The following is a 24,871-nucleotide window of genomic DNA, read 5'->3' as shown; positions in this document are numbered from 1 at the left end:
TGAATAACGATGCAGCAAAGATATAATCTGTCTGCTAATAAACTATACTTGAGGTTGGAAGAATCATTGATCATAGCTATAAAGTAATAATAACATACTAATTTTTATAGTATCTGACTAACTATAGATGGAGAGTTTCCTGGTATGACCCAAATTTGATTATAATGGAAGTTCATTGAATACTAAACTATCAGTAAACTAGGAGAAATTACAAATATTTATAGGTAGTAACCTACCAAAAAAAAAAAAAAAAAAGATTAGATTAACAATTAAGTGAAATTACTCATAATTGTTTCAGTATCATCTTTCTCTTGGGAGAACCCAAACAGGGAAACTATCTTCATGTATACAGACATGGCATCTGCCATCAGGTGGATACACCTTTCCCTCAAAGGTAGATGGCTCATAGTTACTTTCCTATATAATGGTTCTTGAAATATCTATCCCACTTACAAACTGTAAAGGAAGCCTATAGAACACTTTTAGGAAAAAGGCACTTTGTTGTGAAAGTTGGATTTAATTCCATGCAACTGAGAAGACTAGGATGGACTCAAGTCAGTATTCATGTTTCCATTTATGAACAGATGCCAGTTTATAGAATATAGCTGATCACAGTACAAATCAACCTATCAGCAACATTAGTTATATTCACGGGAAAACAGTAATTTGATATTTCCCCCCAAACTAACAAGGCCAAGTTCAACAGTCAGGGGAGGGGGGAAAAAAATCACCAGCAGTTGCTACCTTAGAGCTTAAGAAACTGTTGTCAATAGAACTGCATGTTTGGTTCTCTTTATCAGAGTGTAACATGCTTTCAGGACAGAGCCGGCTGGCAGAGGTGTGTTTGTTTCTAAGGAGGAGAGCCCAGGTCAGGAAACTACTGGGGAGCAACAGGTGCATTTCTCTGGTCAGACAGCCCAGTGAGGAGGTAGTTGTTCTGAGGTCTCAGGTTAGATGGCTGTGCTCATCCACTGAGTCAGGGAAGCAGGAAGCAGGGGCTCCGATGAGATGCAGAGAGCAGCAGGGACACATCTCCTCCAGGGATGTCAGAACCAGAGCATCAGTGCAGCTGAAAGAGATGGGATGTATGAGAAACAAGGGCAAGAAACCGAGTGTGAATTAAGACATTCAAACTTGTCCTACCTTGAAGTGGCTCTTTTCTGGTGACAGAACATTCAAAGAGTCTAGAGAAGAATACAGTGCCATTGATTTTCTATATTGTGAATCTTCAAACTCTTGTCCTTTCCACAAACATGGTACATATAGGTCTCAAATTCCTAATACTAAAAATAGGAAACTGAGCCGGGCAGTGGTGGCGCACACCTGTAATCCTAGCACTCAGGAGGCAGAGACAGGCGGATCTCTGTGAGTTCGAGGGTAGCCTGGTCTACAGAGTGAGTTCCAGGACAGACTCCAAAGCTACAGAGAAACCTTGACTCAACAACCCTCCAACTTCCCCCAAAATAATCCCCTCCCCCACAAAAAGGAAGCTGTCTGGAGAATAAATGCTGAAAGAATAAATTAGACCTTAGCACTCTCTGAAAGGGGGCCATTAAAGAAATTATTTTTAAAAATATTTATATATATGTGTGTGTGTGTGTGTATGTGTGTGTGTGTGTGATGTATGTTTGTTGGTGCCTGTGGAGACCAGAGGAAGGGCATTGGATTCCTTGGGGCTGGAGTCACAGGGGGCTGTGAATGACCTAACATAGATGCTGGAAAATGAATCAGGTCCCCTGGAAGAGTAGTATACCTCACCACTGAGCCATGTCTCCAGCACCCAGGAAAAGTTATTTTCTAGTTACAAATACATGGAAACTCTCATTTAAATTGCAAAAGACAGTAGTGCTCACACTATTGGGAACAGCCCAATACTAAACAGGAGTTACGATGAGAAAACGCACACTCACCTTACTACATCACCACACAGGGCAGCCCCATACAACCTTGGGTGCCATCATCATTGCTGTGGAGCTTTTTCATTCGGTACTGGCGTATCTCCCTTACCAGTGTGTAAAAGGCATCTTCCACACCCTATTAAAAGAAGGATAAAATAAAAACAAAAAAATCGCCACAGGTCAAATTGTAAGCTCTCACACTTCTTTTTTTTTTTTTTTTAAAGATTTATTTATTATATATAGAGTGTTCTGCTTGCATGTATGCCTGCATGCCAGAAGAGGGCACCAGATCCCATTATAGATGGTTGTGAGCCATCATGTGGTTGCTGGGAATTGAACTCTGGACCTCTGGAAGAGCAGCCTGTGCTCTTAACCTCTGAGCCATCTCTCCAGCCCAGCTCTCACACTTCTATGTGTGGGTTCAAATATTAAATCAACAGTCAATAAATTAGGGTCTCTTAGTGTGGTGGTTTGAATAGGAATGGCCCCCAGAGACTCTTTGTTTGAATGCTTGGCCCATAGGGAGTGGCACTATTAGGAAATGTGGCCTTGTTGGAGGAAGTGTGTCACTGTGGGGTCAGGCTCTGAGGTCTTATATACTCAAGCTACTCCCAATGTGGCACACAGTCTCCTGCTGCTGCCTGAGGATCAAGATGTAGAATTCTCAGCTCCTTCTCCAGAGCCACATCTACCTGCAAGGTCGCCATGTCATGATATAATGGACTGAACCTCTGAAACTTAAGCAAGCCCCAATTAAATGTTTTTCTTTGTAAGAGTTGCCATGTCTTGGTGTCTCTTCACAGCAACAGAAACCCTAAGTAAGACAACTAGGAAGAAGACACTAAGTCCATCATTCCCAGGGGATCACACTGACAGGCTGATAGAGAAATGGCATGTTTGTAATAAACAACACAAAGAGAAAAGAACACTGAGAAAAGGGCAATGTGGGGCACAGAACAGACTCTAACTACCAAATGTGAGGACTCCCTTCAGCAGGGATAGAAAACGGACTCATGCTTACAAGTATGTTTAAGTGTTTCACTAGAAAGAGTTGAGCCTGTTTCGCAGGAATAAAAATGCCACAGAATAGTGTTTATGGGGGAGAGGAGGTAGCAGACACACAGAAGATTGACAAAAACCATCAGAAAGAAAAGCATTACACAAAGAACATGGCCTACACCTCTACCACACTTGACCAACCAAACCTCCCTGACTTAAACAAACCCCCATACTACTCAAATCTCTTAGCATACCTGTCGGGTCTTAGCTGAGGTTTCAATGAATGGAATTCCGTAACTCTTGGCCAGCTCATGGGCTTGCTTTGTATCAACTGTCCTTGTGGGCAAGTCACATTTGTTCCCTACCAGCACCATAGGCACATCATCAGAGTCTTTCACTCGCTTAATCTGCTCCCTAAAACAGAGAATATAGTAGTAGATCATAAGAATACTAAGCTTTCTGGGAGGAATAAACTGGTAGGGCAAGAGAGGGTGGTAAGTCCTTTTAGCTTTTATTACTTGGCTTACAAATTCTGAACACTTACAATACAATTATCAACCTGTAAGGTAAGGATGTTGGTTTAGACTTGGTGTAGTAGCCATGATGAGGCTGTGTCTACCAATTCACTTCCTAGAAACAGCTGGCTCTTATATCCTGACACATGCCCTCATTAGGCTCCTAGATTTTCCAAAAAGCTTGGCTCTGAATTTCACTGGAAACTACAAATAGTACTTTAGATTAAGTTTAGAAGTATAAAAAGTAGAACTTATAGATTCTAAATGACTTAAAAAATTTTAATGCATCTTAATTTGTGTGTATGCATGTGCCATGGCATGCATGTGGAGATCAGAGGAAAACCCTGGGAAGTTGGTTTTCTTCTTCTATCACATGGGGCAGGAGAATCAAACTCAGGTTGTCAGGCTTGGCAGCAGGGACCTTTGCCCACTGAGCCATCACGCTGGCCCCTAAATAACTTTCTGAAGATCCCTTTACAACACTATGTAATGGAAGATAATTGAGTCACTCTTTAAGTTTGGCGGTGCCCTAATACTTTCCTCAAACAAAATTATAGCTAGAAGCCCAAGATATGTAACACCAAGAAAATTCTAGATTTGCTCTTAGTAAATGTGTGTGCATGCAGGCATGTGCACAGATCCAGAACTACCAAAGATAGTTTTTTTTTTTCCTTTCCTTTTCTTTTTGGGTTTTTTTTTTTTGGGGGGGGGGTAGGGTTTCTCTCTGTAGACCGGGTTGGCCTCAAACTCAGGGATCCGCCTGCCTCTGCCTCCCGAGTGCTGGGATTAAAGGTGTGGCCACCATCCCTGGCAAAGACAGGCTTTCTCTTCAGTGCCACACACGCTATAGCACCTGGTACATTCTGGAAGTTGTGGTTCTAGATTCTCTTGACAAAGAACTTTCTGTGCTAACAGAAACTGGTATTCAACATGGCAGTCAACACTGAGCACTTCACCAGTTGCTTCTGTGGCCAAGGAACTAATTCTTCAGTTTTATGTGAACGTGAAGTAACCCTATCTGGTCACGGCTACCATACTGCACAGCACTGTTCTAGACTCTACCCTTCGATTTCAGTCACATACCCCAACTGCATCCTACTGGCTATTTACAGAACTGCTTTGATGTAATGTCAGAACCATTTGCCACCCCCATGCCTACCCCTAAACCCAAAACAAAACAAAACAAAACAAAACACCAAACCAAGCTGGGCGGTGACAGTGCATGCCTTTAATCCCAGCATGCAGGAGGAGGCAGAGGCAGGTGGATCTCTGAGCCAGCCTGGTCTACGAGAAAGTTCCAGGACAGCTAGGTCTGTTAGACAGAGAAGCCTTGTCTCAAAAAACAAGCAAAAACCCAAAACAAAAAACCTCACAAAAAGAAGCCCCCCTGCCCCCCCAAAACCCACCAGGATCTTACTATTGTAGCTCAGGTTGGCAGTGAATTCCCCATCTAGACCAGGGTAGCCTTGAACTCTCAATCCTCTTGCCTTGACTTCCAAAGTACCACCATGCCCAGTGGTAGTTGCCTACATCAAGGCTAACTTGTGAACCAGCCTAAACACTTGGAGCATGTCGCTGTCTGTCATTGCTGTTCCCATATTATTTAAATTTCTGTGAGGATCAGACACAATTTCTTCTCAGTGTCAGCATACTTCTTCTAAGCAAGTGAGTTATTCTCAGCATACACAAACTGACTAGAGAGCTATCATGTCTGTAGTGTGCCCAACGAAGGTCACTGGGGTATCATGCCATTACAGAATAAGCTCACTGAATTTCCTCTTCACCTATTCTTAAGCCTATTTCTAAAATTACCATTATTTTGCTATACTACACACATGCTACAGTGCAAATACGGAGGTCAGAAGATGGATCTTTCCTTTGATCATGTGGGGTCCTGGGGTTGGACTCAGCAATCAGGCTTGGTGGCAAGTGCCCTTACCAACTGAACCATCTTGTCCACCCTACTATCTATGCTTAAAAGATGCTTTAAATACGTGCTCGGTCAGCGACAGTCATCCTGTGGGATCCAAAGGTATTAGTTTTAAGATTTTGTTACCCCCACAAAGAACACTAAACTGAGGAAATATGGAAATAAGCTAGGACTCAAGGGTGTAGGCAGACTTACAAAGTATGTACTATGGGCCAAGCACTGTTCTGAGTGTTTACTGTTTACTCTTGGCAACTTTATGAAGGAGGTATTCTTTTATTATTATTATTTTCTGTGTATGAGTGTTTTTTCTACATGTCTGTCAGTGCACCACATGTGTGCCTGGTGCTCAGGGAGACCAGGGCAGGGTATCAGATGCCCTGGAACTGGAGTTAGATGGTTTTGGGCCCCATGTGGGTGCTTGCAATTGAACCTGGGTCCTCTGAAAGAGTAGTCAGTGCTCTTAACCCTTGAGCTCTTTCTCAGGTCCTAAAGGAAGTATTCTTATCTCATAATAAATTCAGAAACTGAGACACACAGATTTAGTGTTTTGTCCTAAAGTTAAATCTTTATTTAAAAGATTTTTTTTAGATAAAGTTTAAATAAGTTTAAATGAGTTAAACTTTAACTAAGATTTTTGTCCTGAAGTTAAATCTTTATTTAAATCTCTATTTAAAACTTACTCAGCTAATTAATAACAGAATCAAGTTTCAACCTTGACAGTACCTAAAGATAGAATACTGCTCTAAGAGAGAAGCCTAGTGTTTTAGCGGTCTAGCTCTGCTACTAAAGAAAAAGAAATCACAACTCTGAAAATCCAACAAACGACTTCTGAACTCTGTGAATCTATAAAGTAAGAATACTGGCTGGGCATGATGGCATACCACCTGTAAGCTAGCACTTTGGAGACTGAGGCAGGAAGATTGTAAATTCGAGGCTAGCCTGGGATACACATAACATCCTGTCTCGCCGGGCGGTGGTGGCGCACGCCTTTAATCCCAGCACTCGGGAGGCAGAGACAGGCGGATCTCTGTGAGTTCGAGGCCAGCCTGGGCTACCAAGTGAGTTCCAGGAAAGGCGCAAAGCTACACAGAGAAACCCTGTCTCGAAAAACCAAAAAAAAAAAAAAAAAAATCCTGTCTCAAAAATATAAAATGAATAAATAAGAATGCCGTAATATTTTTTAGAGCCCGTCTAGTTTTGAAACTTTACAGCTCTGTATGAAAAGGCCACCTCTGTGTTCTGTGGCTTTGCTGCTATCTATTATCTTTTCTGTTACTCAGTAGCACGCTTCATTTATATAAGAGTAGTAGTAAGTAACAGTATACTTACTATACATAGGAACATTTACTTTCAGTGATAACCAGATTCTCTTTTTCTTTCCTTTTAATACTGGAGATTGAAACTGGGGCCTCACACATGCTAAGCAAGTGCTTTACCACTGAGCTACAGCTCCAGACCTTAACCCCAGATTCTCAATATCACATAACCTAACAGTAACGTTTCCTGTAAGAAAAAGGTATGTAAGTGCCAGTGAGCTAGCTCGGTCAGTGAGCAAAGGTACCTACTGCTAAGTCCAGATCCCCAGGACCTAAGGAGAGAACTTTCATTAGCTGTCCTGACTCCCGTGGCACACATGTGCCATTGCACACTGGTCCCCACCTCCACAAATAATCAAAAATTTTAAAGTTGTATGTTCCCCAATTCAGAACACACATAAAATTTTTGTTTCAGAAAATAATACTCCCAGTACCTGTAGAGGTTAATATCTGCAAATGATTTGCTATTATTGATGGCAAATACGCAGAGGAATCCTTCGCCTGTCCTCATGTACTGGTCTCTCATGGCACTGTACTCCTCTTGTCCAGCTGTGTCCAGTATGTCCAACAGACAAGTCTCACCATCGATTACCACTTGTTTTCGGTAAGAATCCTGGGAATGTGAAAGGGTGAGGAGGTGGTGGTGGTGGGGCATGGATAGGCTCAATCTTTATTTAAAATCAGAGGAATGTAATTTACCAAGAATAAATAAGTCCGACTATGTGACTTGCCCTCAAACTGCTAACAGGTAGCATAAACAATTCCCCCCCCCCCCCCCCCCCCCCTCTCTCTCTCTCTCTCTCTCTCTCTCTCTCTCTCTCTCTCTCTCTCTCTCTCGCACGCACGCGCTCGCACTGGGGATAGCAGCATGGATGGATATCAGTGAGTTCAAGGCCAGCCTGGTCTACACTGCAAGTGATTGTCAGGCCAGCCAGGGTAGCACAGTGATACCCATTCTCAAAAACAAAAGAAAACAAAACAAAACCAAAACCCAAAGCCAGCCTGGGCTATGAGGTTAAGAACAAAACAAAAAAACCCAAATCATTAGCAAAAACAACAAACTCCAGAAACTTCTGATATGGCTTTATGGCAATAATCTCACTTTTATTATATAATATTTCCATATTTGGACGGCCTTATCTGTGGTACTGGAAATGCGCTTATATTGTTCCATGTTTATATATGGTTCCATGAATACATTAAAATGTAGCCTTTAGGGTCAGGCGGTGGTGGCGCATGCCTTTAATCCCAGCACTCAGGAGGCAGAGGCAGGCAGATCTCTGTGAGTTCGAGGCCAGGCTGGGCTACCAAGTGAGTTCCAGGAAAGGCGCAAAGCTACACAGAGAAACCCTGTCTCGAAAAACAAACAAACAAACAAACAAAAAAAAAAAAACAAACAAACAAACAAACAAAATGTAGCCTCTATAGATATGCAAATTTGTCTAACACCCCTGTATGGTAGAACAAGTTTACATATGAAAAAATTCTTTGCTATTTTGTAAATAGGGTCTCAATATGCAGTTCATGCAAGCCTTGAACTTAAGAATCTCCTTCCTCAGCCTCTTGAATGCTGGGTTTTACACACACCTAGACCAAGTCTAGTAAGGTTATGAAAATTTAACACCATGAAGAAAAATGAGACTCATGGAGAGTTAGGTGATTTTTCTCAATATTCCATAACTAAATTGCAGAGATAAATGGAATTCCTAGGCACAATGACTCAAAATCTCAATCTGTTTCTAGTCTAACTCAGTTTGGACTAGCTCAATAATGAAAACTAGAGACTATGCAGAGTTCTGAGTTCTCTATTTCTTCTACAGTCTTTTTCCTCATGACCTACGTGTCTATTTAACAGCTGCAATATGTGAAGCAATGGAATGAACGCAGCACTGTATTTGCAACAATTTACAAACTGCTAAAAACTGTAGATTCTGAAAAGGAAGATTTTAGTAAGCATGAACTTCTTTCTACAAACTCTGTAAAAATTTATTGTTTTTAGAATACAGTATCTCTAACACCCTGCTTTCTCTCCTTTCTTTCAAAGAACAGAGAGAGGATATAGGTAAGAGAAAGCCAGGGCCAGGCGGTGGATTGGGCCTCACCTCTATGGTGGGATCATATTCATCCACAAAATGGTTCTGGATTAACTGGATTGTCAAAGCACTTTTCCCAACACCACCTGCTCCAACCACCACCAGTTTGTACTCAGTCATTTCACACCAGCAAGAACCTGTAGGAAAGCAGCAATTACGATTAAACTGGCAAGCCAAACCTAAAGTACTTCAAGGACTTTTATGAGTTCCTAAAATCGGTTTCAAAAGCATCTGTTTAATACATGTGGCCTTCCACTAAGGTCTCAAAGTGATTCAAACAAAAAACACTTGCAGGTGAGTGCGGCTACAGTTTCTTGGATTTAAAACCTGCTTTTACTTTTCAAGCACACTCAGTCCCGCCCTCAACCTACGGGGAAGGGAGCCCCCTTCCTATTCCTCTTGCAAATCCAAGCTCTGGGGTCCGCCAGGCACGACCACTTCCCGAAACTCCCCTTTCCGGCTCTGAAGATCACCCCACGGACCGCCCGCCTGCCCGCCCGCCCGCCGCAGCCAGCAAAGGTCCCCCACACCCAGGCCTTTGTCTCCAGCTCTCCGAGTCTCTGCGTCTTCCTGTCCCGCCAGGCGTCCGCATGCCGCAGAGCCCGATGCTATTCAGGCTGGAGCCTTACCTCAAACTCCGCTGACTCCGCTTCGGGAGGTTCTAGGACCTCAACCTGCGAAACTGTCGGAGACCCCGAAACCGCCATGAACAGCCCCCACTCCGGGAGCGGCACTTCCGGCCCCACCCGCTACGTAATCAGTAGGCGCCCAAGGCGCATGAGTCCCGCCCCGGCCACGTGGGCATACGATTGCGGCTGGCCGCACCCAGGCCCGCCCCTCCCATCCCGGTTTCAATAATGAAAGCGCTGGGTGCTAGTGTCTCAAAAATCAGTAAAACTTTATTCGCTTCCATTCTTTCGCCATTAACAGAAAAACGGAGAAAGCAAAAATGTTTTGTGTTTACAAAGATAAATGGCCTCTTTACCCAGAGATCAAATACTCAAATGACAATGGGGAAGATGAAAGCGCCCTCCCCCACAACCCCTGAGCTGACTCTTGTCATCTTTAGACAAAGCCTTCACTCCACTTGCCAGAGACCCTGTCTGGGGCCAATTCAAGATGAGGGCCAAGAAATCAGGCCAATCCATTCCCGTGATACAAAGTTGAACAGAAGCTACACCAAGGATCAAGTGCCTGTACTCAACAGGACACTGGATCCAGGGGGCTACTTATAAAAAAAACAGGATTCATTTCAGGCACAACTTTTTTATTTTTTTTGTTTTGTTTTGTTTTTAAATCAGTAAAAGAAACTGGGTCCTAGAAGCTGCAGTGATCTAAGCAGCAGCAATTTTGTGCATTCGTCTTGTTTAAATACGTTTAAATTATCACACTGCTGGCACACTTCATTTGCATGAAATTCTGCACCATACATACTAACTGTAGTAAAGTTATTTACCCCCCATCCCAGGAAGAAGAAAAAAAAAAAACCTACTCTGGAAGATAATTTTTACTGAAATGTAATCAAACTCGTTAAGTGGATTGTGACAAGATTATAAATGATATGAAAATAACATTTTAACATTTGGCCGTCAACTTAAAATCGTTTGCTATATAAATTTTTGAAAGTTTTTAAAGGTAATATATTCTACCTTCATATGGTCCTCAGAATTAAAGCATAATGAACAGGAAAAAGGAAAAGAATGCGGCTGAGTGCTAAGTAATGAAGGTAGAGTATATACTCAATAGAGTGCAGAATTTCATAGGGCCAACAAGGTAACAGTCTGTATTGTTCAATTACACAGGCGAAGTGGAATTTGCAATTACCAGTTGCGTTAAATGCACCAAATAAAGCTCCTAAATTGATACTATAAGGCGCCACCTTAAGTTTCCCAGGCTGCAACTGTGCATAATTTTAAAATGGTTTCTTAAATTTATTTATTTTTTTTTAAACATAACACGAGGAAGGTGTTAAAACTGGTGTAATAGCTCAATAGAATAAGTATTCCAGATTTTAGGAGGGATGAAGAGAAAGATATTCAGAACCCTTCACCAGAATCCCCCCACTTGACCATAGTGGATTAATGATGTGCTTTGTGGGTGTGGTTAGTCAATGACACCAGCTTGACGGATCTTTCTTTCTGCACCAAATCCCTGTGAAGAAATACAAAGTTAATGATTTGAGTGTATAACAATCACAATATATAATTCTAACAAACTATGAAAATATTACTTTAAATTATCATATCCACTACAAATTCTCTCCTAGAGTAAGAAACTTATTATGGAGTAGGCCTGAAAGCAAGAAATGTGCTTCTTGGTGTGATGACACACACCTGTAATCCTACCACAGGTCAAGGGGAGGCAGAGTGGGGAGTTCAAGGCCACTCTGATCTGCATAACCCTGTCTCTTACAGAAAAGCATCAATTAGGGAGTGAATCGATGTGTTTCAGTGTGTTAGGGAACCCTAACTAATGATAAGCAATCCTTGCTTCACTAAGTTCTTTAAGTTGAAGTAAGATCATCAGTTGACCTCCCTCAAATCCCCAATGGAATCATACCATTGAGTTATCTGGTCCCCTTGGCTGACGAAGAACCATTAGACGAGGAGCACTGGCATCATCCAGGGTGATATTCTTCAAGCGATTGACCAATCGATCAGGTCGAGGAGCTGCAACAGCTTTGGGGCCTTCACTGTAAATGTGAAAGTGAGGAAAAACTGGAATAAGGCATCATCAGTGGGTAAGTTTCCTACTCAAATGACTCACTTTTAATGAGGGGGACTCTTGCCTCAACTTAGACAGCTAGTAAGACAAGACAAACAAGTTTGGTTATATATACTTTTCCCAGCTCAGTTGCAACCTATCGGATAGGTGCTCTCAAGAACTGTTTCAGTGAGACCCTAGACACATCTACAGAGAGACCAATTCCACAGATAACAAAACACAGTAACACATTTGGAAAACCTTAAGTCTAATATGAAAAAAAGTTCTAGATTGCTATCTTTAAAGGGAACAATGATGAGACTAAAAATCCTATTAGCATCAGTCATGATGACTAAGGTATAAAAATTAGACATTTAAGCGGCACAAGACCTAGAAATGACTTAAAAAAAAAAAAAAAGCTAATAAGCTGAATTTCTTAAGAACAAGAATTATATAACCTTTTAATATCAAAGACCAGCACATTCAGTGCTAACACATCACAGTACCCAAGTGTGTCTCAGGTCAGGTTTATGAGACTCAAGGTCAGACAATGAATACTAGAGGTAGAAAAAGATATGGCAGATGCCACACGTCACAAAGCTCAAGGCCAGTCTTGAGTATAAAGTTGAGATCTGTCTCAAACCAATGACAAGAGTAAAAGACAAAACTAGATGGAGGTAGAAGTGGAAAATAGTACCTAATAAACCCAAACAGAGTAGAAAAGGAAAGAAAGCTGGCAAAGCACAGCTCACACAAATTACAGGGATGAGCTCAGGACAGTTACTAATCCAACCACAATCCACATGAACTCACCAGACTCGCCAAACATTACAGGCACTGCATTTCCCGGTGCGCTGATTGAGAATCACTGAGAACTCCACCTCATCTCCTGCCTGCAGCTCAATGCCATCCTGAACTTCTTTCACATGGAAAAAGAGTTTCTTGCTATCTCCTACTTCATAGTTAATAAAGCCAAACTAGAAAAAGAAAACAAACACACAAAATTTACATGGAGAAGACATACTACAGAAAGGAAAAGCACTTCATTTTGAAAGAGAATGCTAACCTTAATTAAAAAGGACTTATAGAACATGCCATTAATACTGATGTACCAAATTCAGCTAGGTGTATGATAGAATTCATCAGGAAAGTAACACCTGGAAATGACTGCCATTCATCTTCTTATAAGCATGACTAAGTCTCCACTGAGTGACAGTAATTACTAATAATCACTCTTATTTTCTTCTTGCTAATGTTGTCACTCCCCCCACCCCCTTGTCCTCCCAAAGCAATAAAGTCTAAATAGAAACTTCATGAGTCAGGCATGGCAGTTTAAAATCTCAGTACTGAAGAGGGTGAGGTAGGTAGATCTGAGTTCCAGGCCAGTCAAAGCTACATAGGGGGCTGAAATTACATAGATACTGGCTGTTGACACTTCCTTATCAACATATCAAAGGACAGATGCAGATCCAGAGACATAGTACTTAATTACCTGATCTTTCACACACTCCACAGTGGCCCTACGAAGGGGTGTGATGTTGTAGGCCATAGTTTGTGCATTTTGGCCAAGGACACACAACTGGAACTTGACACTCTCCCCTTTCTGTAGGCAATCCCCTTTGTTGGCCATCCCAACTATGCCAAATGGATACACTTCACCTTTCATATCCCCTGTAAACAAAGTGGCACAAAGTCTAAATATACACACTGAAAATGCATGTTGTTACCTTATAATTATTTTAAACATAAAGTTTTGAGTTAAAACTTAACAGGAATCTTAAATGTTAAAAATTAACATGGAAGCAGATGACAAAACAGAAACAAACCTTAATAGCTCAAGTGACTAACTTGTAAAATGCATTATGAGCCAACCAGCAAAAATACAGACCAGGTGGCAAAGTAACAAGGCATAGGTGAACCAATGCATAAATCTGACATTCAGAATTACTATAATCCAGGCTCCGTTCTCTTAGAGAGAGGATCTATTCTCATCTGCTCCAACCCCTCTACCCTGTCCTGCACTGTAACAATAAGAAGTGACCTAGAGACCAATGCAAGAGATAGAAAATAACAGACCTGCTTATTGACTCAGCATTCAGACAAAGCTAATGAATTAACAACAGAAATAACCTTGAGCTAAAAATGCTCAGTAAAGCTATTGACAATTAAAGGGGTAAGTTTGTTTTTTTGAGACAGGGTTTCTCTGTGTAGTTTTGGTACCTGGCCTGGAACTCGCTCTGTAGACCAGGCTGTCCTCAAATTCAGAGATCTGCCTGGCTCTGCCTCCTGAGTGCCACTACCACTCCCCCCCCCTTTTTTTTTAAGTTTCAGCACCTAAAACATATAGGACCCAAATGTTTAAAATAATCCCAGCAGACTAATTTGTGAAGAGGTATAATCATTAACATTTCTATGATTCACAATTTTCATAGACTCTCCCAAGGCTAAAGATATCTTTTTAAAGTTGAAGAAACTGAACTAATACTTGATATCAAAGTACTACATTAAAAAAGCTGGGTGGTGGCGGCACATGCCTTTAATCCTGGCACCTGCGAGGCACAGGCAGGCAGACCCCTGAGAGTTCAAGGCCAGCATGGTCTACAAAGGGAGTTCCAGGAAAGCTAGGACTGTCACACAGAGAAAGCCTGTCTCAAACGCCGCCCCCCACCCCCACCCCAAGACAACTGATAGATGGTACATGTTAAAGTTAGTAGTCTACATATCGATCTGTCAGGCAGAACATTACTTGGATCACAAAGTCAATTCCTATTTGGAGGGTTATGATGAGGGAGGGGAAATACAACAGTGGTATTTCATGTAAAACAAAAATTCTAAGAACCTCATGTGTTAAAGCACTGGCTATCACGGTCCTTTTTTTCTACAAATTAACTGTTCTCCCCTATTTTTTTTTTTTTTTTTTTTTTTGGTTTTTCGAGACAGGGTTTCTCTGTGTAGCTTTGCGCCTTTCCTGGGACTCATTTGGTAGCCCAGGCTGGCCTCGAACTCACAGAGATCCGCCTGGCTCTGCCTCCCGAGTGCTGGGATTAAAGGCGTGCGCCACCACCGCCCGGCTGTTCTCCCCTATTTTATATTCTTTCTGCCTTACAGATGATACAAGGATTTCTTCTATTTATAAGACATCATCATTTGAGTGAAATGTTTCAACTTAACCCTGTTATCCTAATTATTCAGCATTCCCTACCTATTACAATTATTTGATGCATACTTTTCAAATAAAGTCAGACTTTCTGTGTGGTGGCTATTGGGAAAAAATAAGTAACAAAACTCTGATTGCTTGAAGTGGGAGAGAATATTATAGAAGTAAAAAATGGAGATAGCCAACACCTGGAGGATGATCCCTGGGTGTTAAGGAACAGTACTTCAGGAAGTTCATAAACTAGTTACTAACGTAATGACTAACGGATTAAAAACAACTGATTATCATCATTCACCATTAAACATTCAGCATAGCAGTCATTTGTTCACAGTTTAGTCCAGGTTGACCTTATTTTCAAGGAGTACAAAAATAAAATTAAGCATGGGAAGAAAGGAGTTCTTTTAAACTCAGCTTCCAAAAAAAAAAAAAAAACTGAAAACAAATGCAATGAACCCCATCATATATTAAAACCTTGTTAAGTGCTCATCAGAAGACATGGCAGATTTCACTGTGTGTCAGTGATGTGCTTACCCTCTTCCACAATCTCAATCATTCCTTGGTACTCAATCTGTGTTGGATCAACACCTCTCAGAGGACGAATGACTTTACCAGAGTAGATGGTGGGATTAGCTTCCTCCGTAATGCCATTCACTACAAAACAAATGCACATATAATTTTCACTCAGCAATTTTAAACTCTGATGGATAGTGAAAAATGTAAGCCCAATGTACATATAAGGTGAATGTTTTTTTGTTTAGATTTTTAGGGATTTTAATTTTTATTTCTCTGCAATGACTGTAGTACCCGATGCAATAAGAGGATATCAGATCTTCTTTAGCTGGTTTATAGAGAACTGTGAGCTACATGAGGTAGAGCCTGGAATTTAGGTCCTTTAAAGGAACATACATTATTTATTATGCATACAGTTTTCAACCAGTGAATCATCTCTCCATCCCATTTTCCTCCTTCCCTGGCCCGCTCGCACGCGCATGCGCGCGCGCGCGCACACACACACACACACACACACACACACACACACAAACACACACACACACACACAATGATCTTACAATGTAGTTCAGGCTGACTTAGAACTCAAGATCATACCCGGTTGAGATTATAGGTGTGAGCCACCCTCAACTAGCTGGCTGCCTGATATTCTAAAATTGAAACAGGGAATCTGAAGCCAGTTCTGTTTCTTTAATAATCACTTAACCATAGTCAACAAATATTTTTGTTCTTGTCATTTCTATTTTTCTACCCCACAAAAAATAAACATAAAAGACTAGGACCCAGTCTGGTTTCCTCACAACTATATCTCTAGTGCATCAAACATATTGTGTACTTAGGTATCTGTGGAATCAAAATTGATGGTCTTAGCTACCCTATCCCTAAGTTTCAAGGTAGAGTACTGTTTGGGGAATTTAGACAAAGAAAGCCAAAACAGAGTTGCAGGCTGAATAAAAACAGATGCTAGAGCTGCACCTGTCAAGTGCTAGATCCTGGGCTCCACGTGCAACACAGAAGCCCACTCACCCAAAACCAGAGACTCTAAACAACTAAGACTGCCTTCATTTTTTACATTTAGACCTATGATTCTCCAAAGTAGTCTATCAGGAGAGTGCCTACTTCCCTAACAGCATTAAGATGTATTTATATAGAGAATGTATAATATTTCTGGGATTAAAAAAACAAAAACAAAAACACAAGGGTGCTTTAAAAAAAAAAAAAGACATTGAATACAATTCCTAAAAATTATTAGAAATGCATTAATTCCCCATCCCACTCCAAAATCAGATGTGAGCCAGGCATGGTGGCACATACACTAAGGAGGTAAAGCCAGCGGTTCTCTGAGTTTGAGGCCAGCCTGATCAACACAGCCAGTTCCAGTGTAGCCAAGGTTACAGAGTGAGACCCTGTTTTAAACTCTCACAGCCCCCAAATTCAAAATGCTACCTCTTAAATATTACCCAAATCAGGAAAACTTGCTAAAACAAACTGTCATATCCAGAATTTCAGAAACCCAAGGTAGGAGTAAGAAATGGATCTCTGACAAACAGCCAAGGTGTACTGCTGATCGGGGCACCTGACAGCGAATGTTATAGAACCTTATCCTTATCCTCCTCTTCCACCCTATCTACTATCTTCCAATCAAAGCACAGGATATGACTAGGAGTCACAATTCATTACCTGAGTGAGTTTTGTTTACTTTCTCAGCACTGACTTTATTGCCTTTGCCTTTGGACAAGCTGTATTCAACCATATCTCCCAGTTCCAGGCTATCAACATCACCAGAGAACTCACTGAAGGGAAAGGAAAATAAAGTGACATTACTTTACACTATATGCTATAACTGTGTATACCAAATCAACATCACTCTGGTACCAATATTTACAACAAAACAGTACTCTTTTATTGAGGAAGAAACATGAAAAGGCAGGTAAGTGCATCTCTTATGTTTTTGGCAGATGAGTAACTTCTGTATACATCTTGCCATAATTACAAGTAGGAAAACTGGGTCTCATAAACTATAATTACCAAAAAAGTATCAACTGATTAAATTTTCTGAAACTCTGATGCAAAAGAATATGAATAGTATGCTGCCCAAATGGCATTCCTTACCTATAATGGAAAAATATTTCCTTATCATGATTAGCTGTTTCAATAAATCCAAAATTATCTTTCAGAGTTGCCACATAACCCAAGAGCCTTTTAGAGTTAGAATTACGACCTAAAAGTCTCACACAAGTTGCAATCTGCTGTCCAGGCCTCTGTTTGTCACTAATACTAAATTCAACCTACAAAAAATAAGGATGATCATTAGTATCATTGTCACTTACTTCCACGTCAAGTTCTATAACTCTAAAAACCAAACCCGAAACACACCCACACCACACTTTTTACTCCAGATCTCTTTTGCAATTACTTTACTAGAATAATTTCCGGGAAAACACTTAATGTCTCAACTCATTTTTCATAAAGGATTAAGTTTTACCCCTCAATTCTTGGTAGTCTTAATCTCTCTAAAGAAGGCTGCCTGAAAAAGGTAACAAATCTTTGGCATACTTTTATACTGGGCTCTATTTCAGTACATACTTTAAGCTTTCTTGTAGATACGTTTAATTGTATCTAATGGTTGTGCACCTTGCCGATTGAGTGCTAGAGTTACAGGTGTAATCATCTGTCTCTAAAAACAGCTCATGCTTAAAAACCTAGTATTATGTTTTAGACGCTCACAAGACCCCATTTTAATTACAATTTAACCTTTCACGTGCAAAAATACTTCCACCAAACTTAACAAAATTTAAAGTATCCATCAGGGTTTATGATTGAGATAACCATGAACTTTTCTTCAAGTAAGAATTATCTTGCCTTATCTCCTATTTGAGGAGAAGTAGATCCTTCCACATCCTTGGCTTGAAAAGCAATAGTCAGTTTCACCCCACAGTCATCATAGGCAATAATGCCATCTTCTGCCTCCTAAAAAAATATAAAATACAAATATATATCAAGAACACTAACAAATTATAACAAAAAAGAGAAGAATTAACTACAGAACTTAGAAATCCGTAACACAAAGAGGCAGAGCCACAGGAATTTCAGGACTCTCTAAATAATATAAGATAAAACACATGAATAAAAGGTATGCCTGCCTTCATTCAGAACTGCCTCAATCTACTATCACTGAGCCTTTTCAGTTTTATCAGAAATTAAGTCAGGTATGTCCATTTCCAGCCAAGAAAAAAATTTTTGCAGCAAGAAGCTTAGCCTTCTCATAAAGACGACACTAATATTCCTAAGTAGCAGCTGAAGTATCCTCTTTTTTGTCCTACAGCAATTCAGTGTTTGGCCATTAGTATCATTGTGAAAGGAATTAAAACTTGGTTTAAAATCTAGCATAAATCAAAGCACTTGATAGATGATGATATACTAGTATTTCCACACTAACAATAATTTTCACACCCACATATTTTATATACAACCTGTACATAATTTTTGTAGTTTAACATCATTTCTATAGAAATAATGTTCATATATCACTAATGTCTTCTTCCCTACACTCCACACATCACTGCTATTACATAATCAAAGCCAGTTCACTTGTGTCCTTCTGCAATTCACATTCTTTAAGATTATTTATACATTAAGTTATTAAACATGAGCAATTTACCAGACAGGCAATTTGTATTAGCCAAATTATCTCCCCAGTTACCATAAAGTCTTAAGGTTAAATAAACCGCAGTACCAAACCAGTACAATGGCCCCAAATGGTAGTTATTTTTAAATGATTTGTTTTCTAGTAACTCTCATGTACCTTATAACTGACTACCCCATTTAGTGTTACACCAATAACATTATGTTCCTTAAGTACACGCCTGATGCCATTCACCAACTGACAATCTTTAAGTGTACAACAAAGTCCAAGTTCATCACTGAACTCAGCAATCATCAATGCTCTTCTCCCTCAACCAAAACCAAAATCCACCTTCTTCAAATTAGTTACTTGCTGCTTTCTAAAGATATCCTCCCTGTCCCCTTTCCCTTATCTATACCTCTTTTCTGTAAGAAATGCCCTTTTCCATCTCTATATATTAAATGCCAACATATTAACAGAACCATTCCAGACCTTCCCAGTTATTTACTTTGCCAGAGTACTCACAAACTTGCTTTTGTATGGGAGAAGGGAGGTTGCTGGGAATTTAATTTGGTCCTTCTGGCAAATATTATACTGCTTATTAGCAACCCCAACACCTGTGAGACTAGAGAAAACTGCACATCCTGTAAGAATCATTTCCCACAACTTAATATATTTGTGAGAGCAGAACTTAGACTTCTGCATAGTCAATGGACTTGTTAATAAATGGACTGGAAATGCATGAATGCGATATATCCAATTTGGAAAACTTTAATCACATTAGAAGGGCTTTTAACGAGTGGCTCTTTGTTTTTGTTTTAATTTTTCAAGACAGGGTTTACTCGCTTTGTAGACCAGGTTGGCCTCGAATTAACAGATCCACCTGCCTCTGCCTCCCAAAAGTGCTGGGATTAAAGGTGTGCACCACCACCACCCGGCTTGATGAGTGGTTCTTAAATGAGGTGGTTTTGCCTCCCACAGTTCATTTTGCAATTCTTTTGGACATTTTTTTCTGGCATATTGGGAAGCAAGAACACTGCTAAAACATCCTACTTGCAAAATGTCCAAGATGCCGAAGCTAAGAAATATTAATATTACAAATACTTTAAAAACCAAGCTTGTCTGAATGCTTGCTCTACATAGCTGAGAATGACTGAACTGATATTCCAGCCTCCACCTTAAAAATGTTAGAATCACAGTCCAGTACCATCATGGCTGGTGTATAGAGAATTTAAAAAAGGAGACAATGGTTTATTATGTGGACTGCATTGAATCTGTTTTGTAAGCAAACATAAAAGACATATAAACCAACTGGATCACAAAACACTTGCCTTGTCTTTGCCTTTATTTGGGCTTGTGGTTTTAGGATTGGAAAAAGTGGCTTCTTTTTCTACAGTGCCCAGAAAACGATGATCTGAATGGGAATGGAATGAAACCGTGCCCTTGGGAAGTTTTTTAATCCTAATAGCATGATTTCTTTGGGCAGAGAGCATATCCTACAAATAAAAGAAAAGTTAACTTTAAAATTACAAAGAAAACAGAAGAAAACCACCCCTCAACACTTTTCCCAAAAACTACTCACAGGAACCACAGTAAACTCTACTTCATCTGCAATGTGGAGCTGGTTCCCATCCAGAATTTCACTGAAGTGGAAGAACATACGAGCATCACGATCCACACACTTGATGAAACCAAAACCATCTCTCATGGCAGCAATCACACCCTGAAACCCAAGTAAAGTTTTATTGGTTGAACAGTTTGTCAAAAACAGAAGTTTAGAATCACCATCAAGTTATTCCTTCAAAACACCAATCTGAATATTTTATCAGTTTAGGATTTTTTTCATTTATGTACAAACTAATTTCAACATATTTTTTCTTAAAAATACTATCTTCTTATATATTCCATGTCAAATATGGACTGCCCATCTACATACTGGAGCCCAACCAACTTTCAAAAAAGTATTTAAACCCCAGTAATTCTGAGAATTTCCAAGTGCCACTCTATGACAAATGTACATTATAAAAGTCTTATGAATATAACCATATATATATATACACACACACACACCATATTTCATAAAAAGCCAAATGAGAATGTAACATAAGAATTTCAAATATTTACTGATATACCTCATGAATAAATGACAAGAGCAATACTTCACTACTACTTCAAAATCTTTTATGAATTTGGGCACAGAAAGAACTTAAGATCTAAAGAATAAAATGTAATATTTTGTTTCTTCCTCATATTTTCTTTCACCCTATATGAAAATGCAGGCTTTGTGGATCACTATATCCACAAAACTTGGAACATGCAAAGCACTCATGTTTACTAAAATAACACGAATTCTTATCCATTTGTCAATTAATCGTACATTGAGTATTTACTGCAGAGATAGATAACTATTAGTTCTGAATATTTTGACATTTAATCCTTGTCAAACTCCTGATGAAAACCAGGATATATACTTTATACCATAGAGTATAAAAAAAGAGACTCCGCCTGAGAAACTTGAATTTGGAAAGATGGTTTATCGTTCTTGTAGGACTCAGGTTTGGTCCCAGGCACCACAAGGCAGCTTGCAACCACCTGTAACTCTTAACTCCAGAAAATTTGATGCCCTCTTCTGGCCTCTGTGGGCACCAAACACACACAGTACACACATACGTGCAAGGAAAACTCTCACACATTAAACAAATTTAATTTAAAAAAAAAAAAAGGAGGAGGAGGAGGAGGGCTGGAGAAATGGCTCAGAGATTAAAAGCACTGGCTGCTCTCAAAAGGTCCTGAGTAAAATTCCTAGCAACCACATGGCTCACAATCATCTGTAATGAAATCTGGTGCCCTCTTCTGGCCTGCAAGCATACATAAATCAGAGTCAAGGGCTAGCACTGTGGTGGTACACATGTTTAATCCCAGCACTGGAGAGACAGAGGCAGTGGATCTATGTGAGTTCAAGACCCACCTGATCTACAGAGTTCAAGACTATAGAGAAATCCTGTCTCAAAAAACATCAAGGAACTTAGAAAAATTATGTTTTTGCTGACAACACTGAGACATGTCACTGATGGTATGACCCCAAACACTAAATACAAACTGTATCTGAGAAAAGTCAGTCCACAGAATGTTCTTTTTGTTGTTCTGTTTTTTTGAGACAAGGTTTCTCTGTGTAGTTTTTGGTGCCTGTCCTGGATCTTCGCTCTGTAGACCAGGCTGGCCTTGAACTCAAGAGATCCAACTCGCTCTGCCTCCCACATGCTGGGATTAAAGGCGTGCACCACCACCGCCCGCCTAGAATGTTTTTAAGACAAATCTGGGTAACATGTCAGGCACACACCATACCTAGACATACTCATTAAAAAGAATATGCAAAGCATTATAAGAGAAGTGAGGCCTATTTAGCATTGTTTAACCTAGTGTTTACTAAACATCACAGAGTAAATCTTAAGAAAATATACTTCTTGAAGTCTTATTAACATTACATTAGCAATCATCCAGATTTCCAATCTAAACTTATATATATATTTCTAAGATAACTAAGAGAGTAAGAAAGATGCCCAGAGCCGGGCGGTGGTGGCGCACGCCTTTAATCCCAGCACTCGGGAGGCAGAGCCAGGCGGATCTCTGTGAGTTCGAGGCCAGCCTGGTCTCCAAAGCGAGTTCCAGGAAAGGCGCAAAGCTACACAGAGAAACCCTGTCTAGAAAAACCAAAAAAAGAAAGATGCCCAGACTAATTCAAGTATGCATGGTTCCTAGCTACTTAACAGGGTAAAGAGTCACATTAGCTCACACTAGTTCCTCTAACAACTTGAAGGAGTTGGCTCTCTCCTTTCATCATGTACATACTGGGGCTTGAACTCAGGCTGACACATTTGGAAGCAAGCACCTTTCTTTACTAAATCATCAGTCTAAGTTGTCACTTAATAGTACAAATCAAAATCCATCACTGAACCTTAAATGTTAGATAAAAATCCAATACTACTAAACACTCACCATTTCTCTGGCTTCATTAGTGAACTGAAATGTATTTGATAGAACCTCTATGTTGGTTGCTCGTTCTAATTTGTCACGTCGGTCTGTTGAAATATTAAACCTAACATGGTCACCTTCCAGCAGGGTCACTTTGGATTTTGTGTCTTTGTCTCCAAAGGGAAGTTCTTTAGGAATCACAAAGTCAACTTTGATTCGTCCTGGCAATGGGTCATTCTGATGAGAAGGAAAAACGATTTTAGCTGGAGATTTCTCATCCTTTTTAGCTCTAAGTCAAACAAGAAGAACACACGGTAAATAGCTTATATTATAGTACCCTGAAAGGAAAAAATAAGTGCTGACACTATAAAGCCCAATATGAAAGCTTCATGAGCTAAGGTCCCATGACAACCATAAAATCAAGCATTGCAGTTAAGACTGCATTATGATACCAAGAAATGTTAAGCATTTTTAGCCTTTTATATCCCACATTTACCCAGCAATGACACCTCTCACTCTACCTCCCCACAAATTAACAAATGGAAAACAAAAGAAGCAGCAAATGCAGTCCAATATAGTAAGGAACTTTCCCAATGTAGATAACATCTCTTTTGGTCTTTTCTCAATCACTCAGTAAGTAAAAACACACCCATCAACATGCCATTCACTAGTTTGTCTTTTCTTTCTGCAGTACAGGGACCCTGCGCAGGCTAAGACAGCCCTCTGCCAGAGACATACCCTTAGGATTTAGTTGTTTGTTTTTTTAATACTTCCACTATACACAATTTATCAAGCAGACTACAATTTTAGTGTATCCCCCCCCCCATAATACTGTACTACTCACTAGTCAAAAGAAGAATCTTCCAATAAAGGCAACTCACCTGGTTTTTACTAGGTACTTTTGGGATAACTTTGGTTACAGTTCCTTCAAAATGTTCAATGCTAATATCTTCAAAAATGACTGTTCCTTGAGGCAATAGTCTGACATCTGTTGCAACTTCTTTACCCTAAATCAAGAGGTTGGAACGGGCAGGGGGTCACATAATTTTAAGTGCTTCCTAATTATACAATCCACTATTAACATTAAAAGGCCAATGATCAAGTTAGTGAATAAACCATCTTACATTTCTGTCCTTGATTGTGAATTCCACATCATCTCCAGGCTGTAAGGTTTCTAGGTCACCCTTAAATTCACTATAGTGAAAGAATATCTCTTTTACAACATCACCTCTTTCAATAAAGCCAAACGCCTCCTAAAGCAAAAAGTACCCCCCAAACACAAGAACATTAATTACCAATCAATGTACAACTTAAAAAATCAGTAAGCTTTATCTTAAAATTATACTATAGTCCAAACAGTATAACTTGGTTAACCCTACCTTTACCAAGACTTACAGAATTAGCAAAGACTTACAGAATTAGTAATCAAGGGATTAATGAAACTCAGTTTAAGTTAATGAGGAAATAGTCTTAAAGCAGAAGGCAGGAAAACTGAGTGGTTCCCGGTTTGTAAGACAAAGCTTAAAAGAAGTTCAAAAACAACAACAAACCTAAAACTTTCAAGTTTATTATCAATTACCTTCATGGCACAAACTACTCCTTGACAGCGAGCTTGTTTCTTTTTCAAAAGCATAATGTTACGAGCACTTACAGCACCAGTGCTGGAGAAAAAAAGAAATCAAGAGGGTTAAATTATTTGAGTTGGTTACAAACTACTAAGTCTTAAAAAAAAAAAAAAAAAAAACCAATATTTTTCTAGGTCTAAAAATTCTGTCATTATTAAGAATAAATATAAGGTTTACAATATCTGACCCTTCTGTATAAAAGAGAACTGCTCAAATTCCCAGTCTTTTCTAACTTAAAGTTCATGGATTTTTCCCCCCCATGAATTTATGAACTACTTTTAAAAATTAAAAACAAAACAAACTTTTACTTGTGTATATGATGTGCTACTCTACGTGACAACTCTAACAGAAGAACTGAAATAAAGACATACTAGAATACCATCAAAGGTGGAAAACCTCTAGTTTTACAGCCAGGTAAGCATTCCATGTTAAAAAATAAGGTATTGGTGGTAAGAATAAATGGTATGTTATCAGTAAGTGCTAAATTTAATAGCCATTCTTTTATCTTAATTTTGTTTGTTTTTTGAG

General features: G+C 39.7%; 2 protein-coding genes across 4 annotated transcripts in view; both read right to left on the bottom strand.

The window, feature by feature from the left end:
* Positions 1–555: 555 nt before the first annotated feature.
* On the bottom strand, positions 556–9,494 carry Nras (NRAS proto-oncogene, GTPase). Of its 2 annotated transcripts, XM_059265982.1 has the most exons (7): positions 9,381–9,494; positions 8,761–8,888; positions 7,093–7,271; positions 3,152–3,311; positions 1,911–2,034; positions 1,144–1,184; positions 556–1,069 (listed from the first exon to the last, which is right to left on the bottom strand). In XM_059265982.1, exons 2-5 carry the CDS (start codon positions 8,869–8,871, stop codon positions 1,915–1,917), a joined length of 570 nt encoding a protein of 189 aa, XP_059121965.1. In that variant the 5' UTR covers positions 8,872–8,888; positions 9,381–9,494; the 3' UTR covers positions 556–1,069; positions 1,144–1,184; positions 1,911–1,914. The 2 variants fall into 2 exon arrangements, with proteins under 2 accessions (XP_059121965.1, XP_059121964.1); XM_059265981.1 differs by lacking the exon at positions 1,144–1,184.
* A 131-nt stretch (positions 9,495–9,625) lies between these two features.
* Csde1 (cold shock domain containing E1) overlaps positions 9,626–24,871 on the bottom strand; it is a 30,894-nt gene continuing 15,648 nt past the window's right edge. For both annotated transcript variants that reach the window (XM_059265979.1, XM_059265980.1), the window contains 14 exons: positions 24,298–24,379; positions 23,843–23,971; positions 23,600–23,725; positions 22,743–22,955; positions 20,329–20,469; positions 20,078–20,242; positions 17,984–18,091; positions 17,234–17,409; positions 16,802–16,914; positions 15,143–15,262; positions 12,947–13,125; positions 12,268–12,431; positions 11,311–11,443; positions 9,626–10,902 (listed from right to left, as the gene is read on the bottom strand). In XM_059265979.1, coding sequence (XP_059121962.1) covers positions 10,855–10,902; positions 11,311–11,443; positions 12,268–12,431; positions 12,947–13,125; positions 15,143–15,262; positions 16,802–16,914; positions 17,234–17,409; positions 17,984–18,091; positions 20,078–20,242; positions 20,329–20,469; positions 22,743–22,955; positions 23,600–23,725; positions 23,843–23,971; positions 24,298–24,379 — 1,897 coding nt within the window. In that variant the 3' untranslated portion in view covers positions 9,626–10,854. The remainder of the gene's footprint in view (positions 10,903–11,310; positions 11,444–12,267; positions 12,432–12,946; positions 13,126–15,142; positions 15,263–16,801; positions 16,915–17,233; positions 17,410–17,983; positions 18,092–20,077; positions 20,243–20,328; positions 20,470–22,742; positions 22,956–23,599; positions 23,726–23,842; positions 23,972–24,297; positions 24,380–24,871) is intronic.

Source organism: Peromyscus eremicus, chromosome 6 (genome assembly GCF_949786415.1).
Source record: "Peromyscus eremicus chromosome 6, PerEre_H2_v1, whole genome shotgun sequence".
NCBI classification, from domain to species: Eukaryota; Metazoa; Chordata; class Mammalia; order Rodentia; family Cricetidae; genus Peromyscus; species Peromyscus eremicus.
This window is presented reverse-complemented; position numbering and strand designations above follow the sequence as displayed.

Coding starts and splice junctions, on each gene's coding strand:
- Nras (XM_059265982.1), bottom strand. CDS start 8,871: ATGACTGAGTACAAACTGGTGGTGGTTGGAGCAGGTGGTGTTGGGAAA. Junction 7,272..8,760: donor AATATGATCCCACCATAGAG/GTGAGGCCCAAT, acceptor TCACATTCCCAG/GATTCTTACCGAAAACAAGT. Junction 3,312..7,092: donor GCAGATATTAACCTCTACAG/GTACTGGGAGTA, acceptor TCTCTGTTTTAG/GGAGCAGATTAAGCGAGTGA.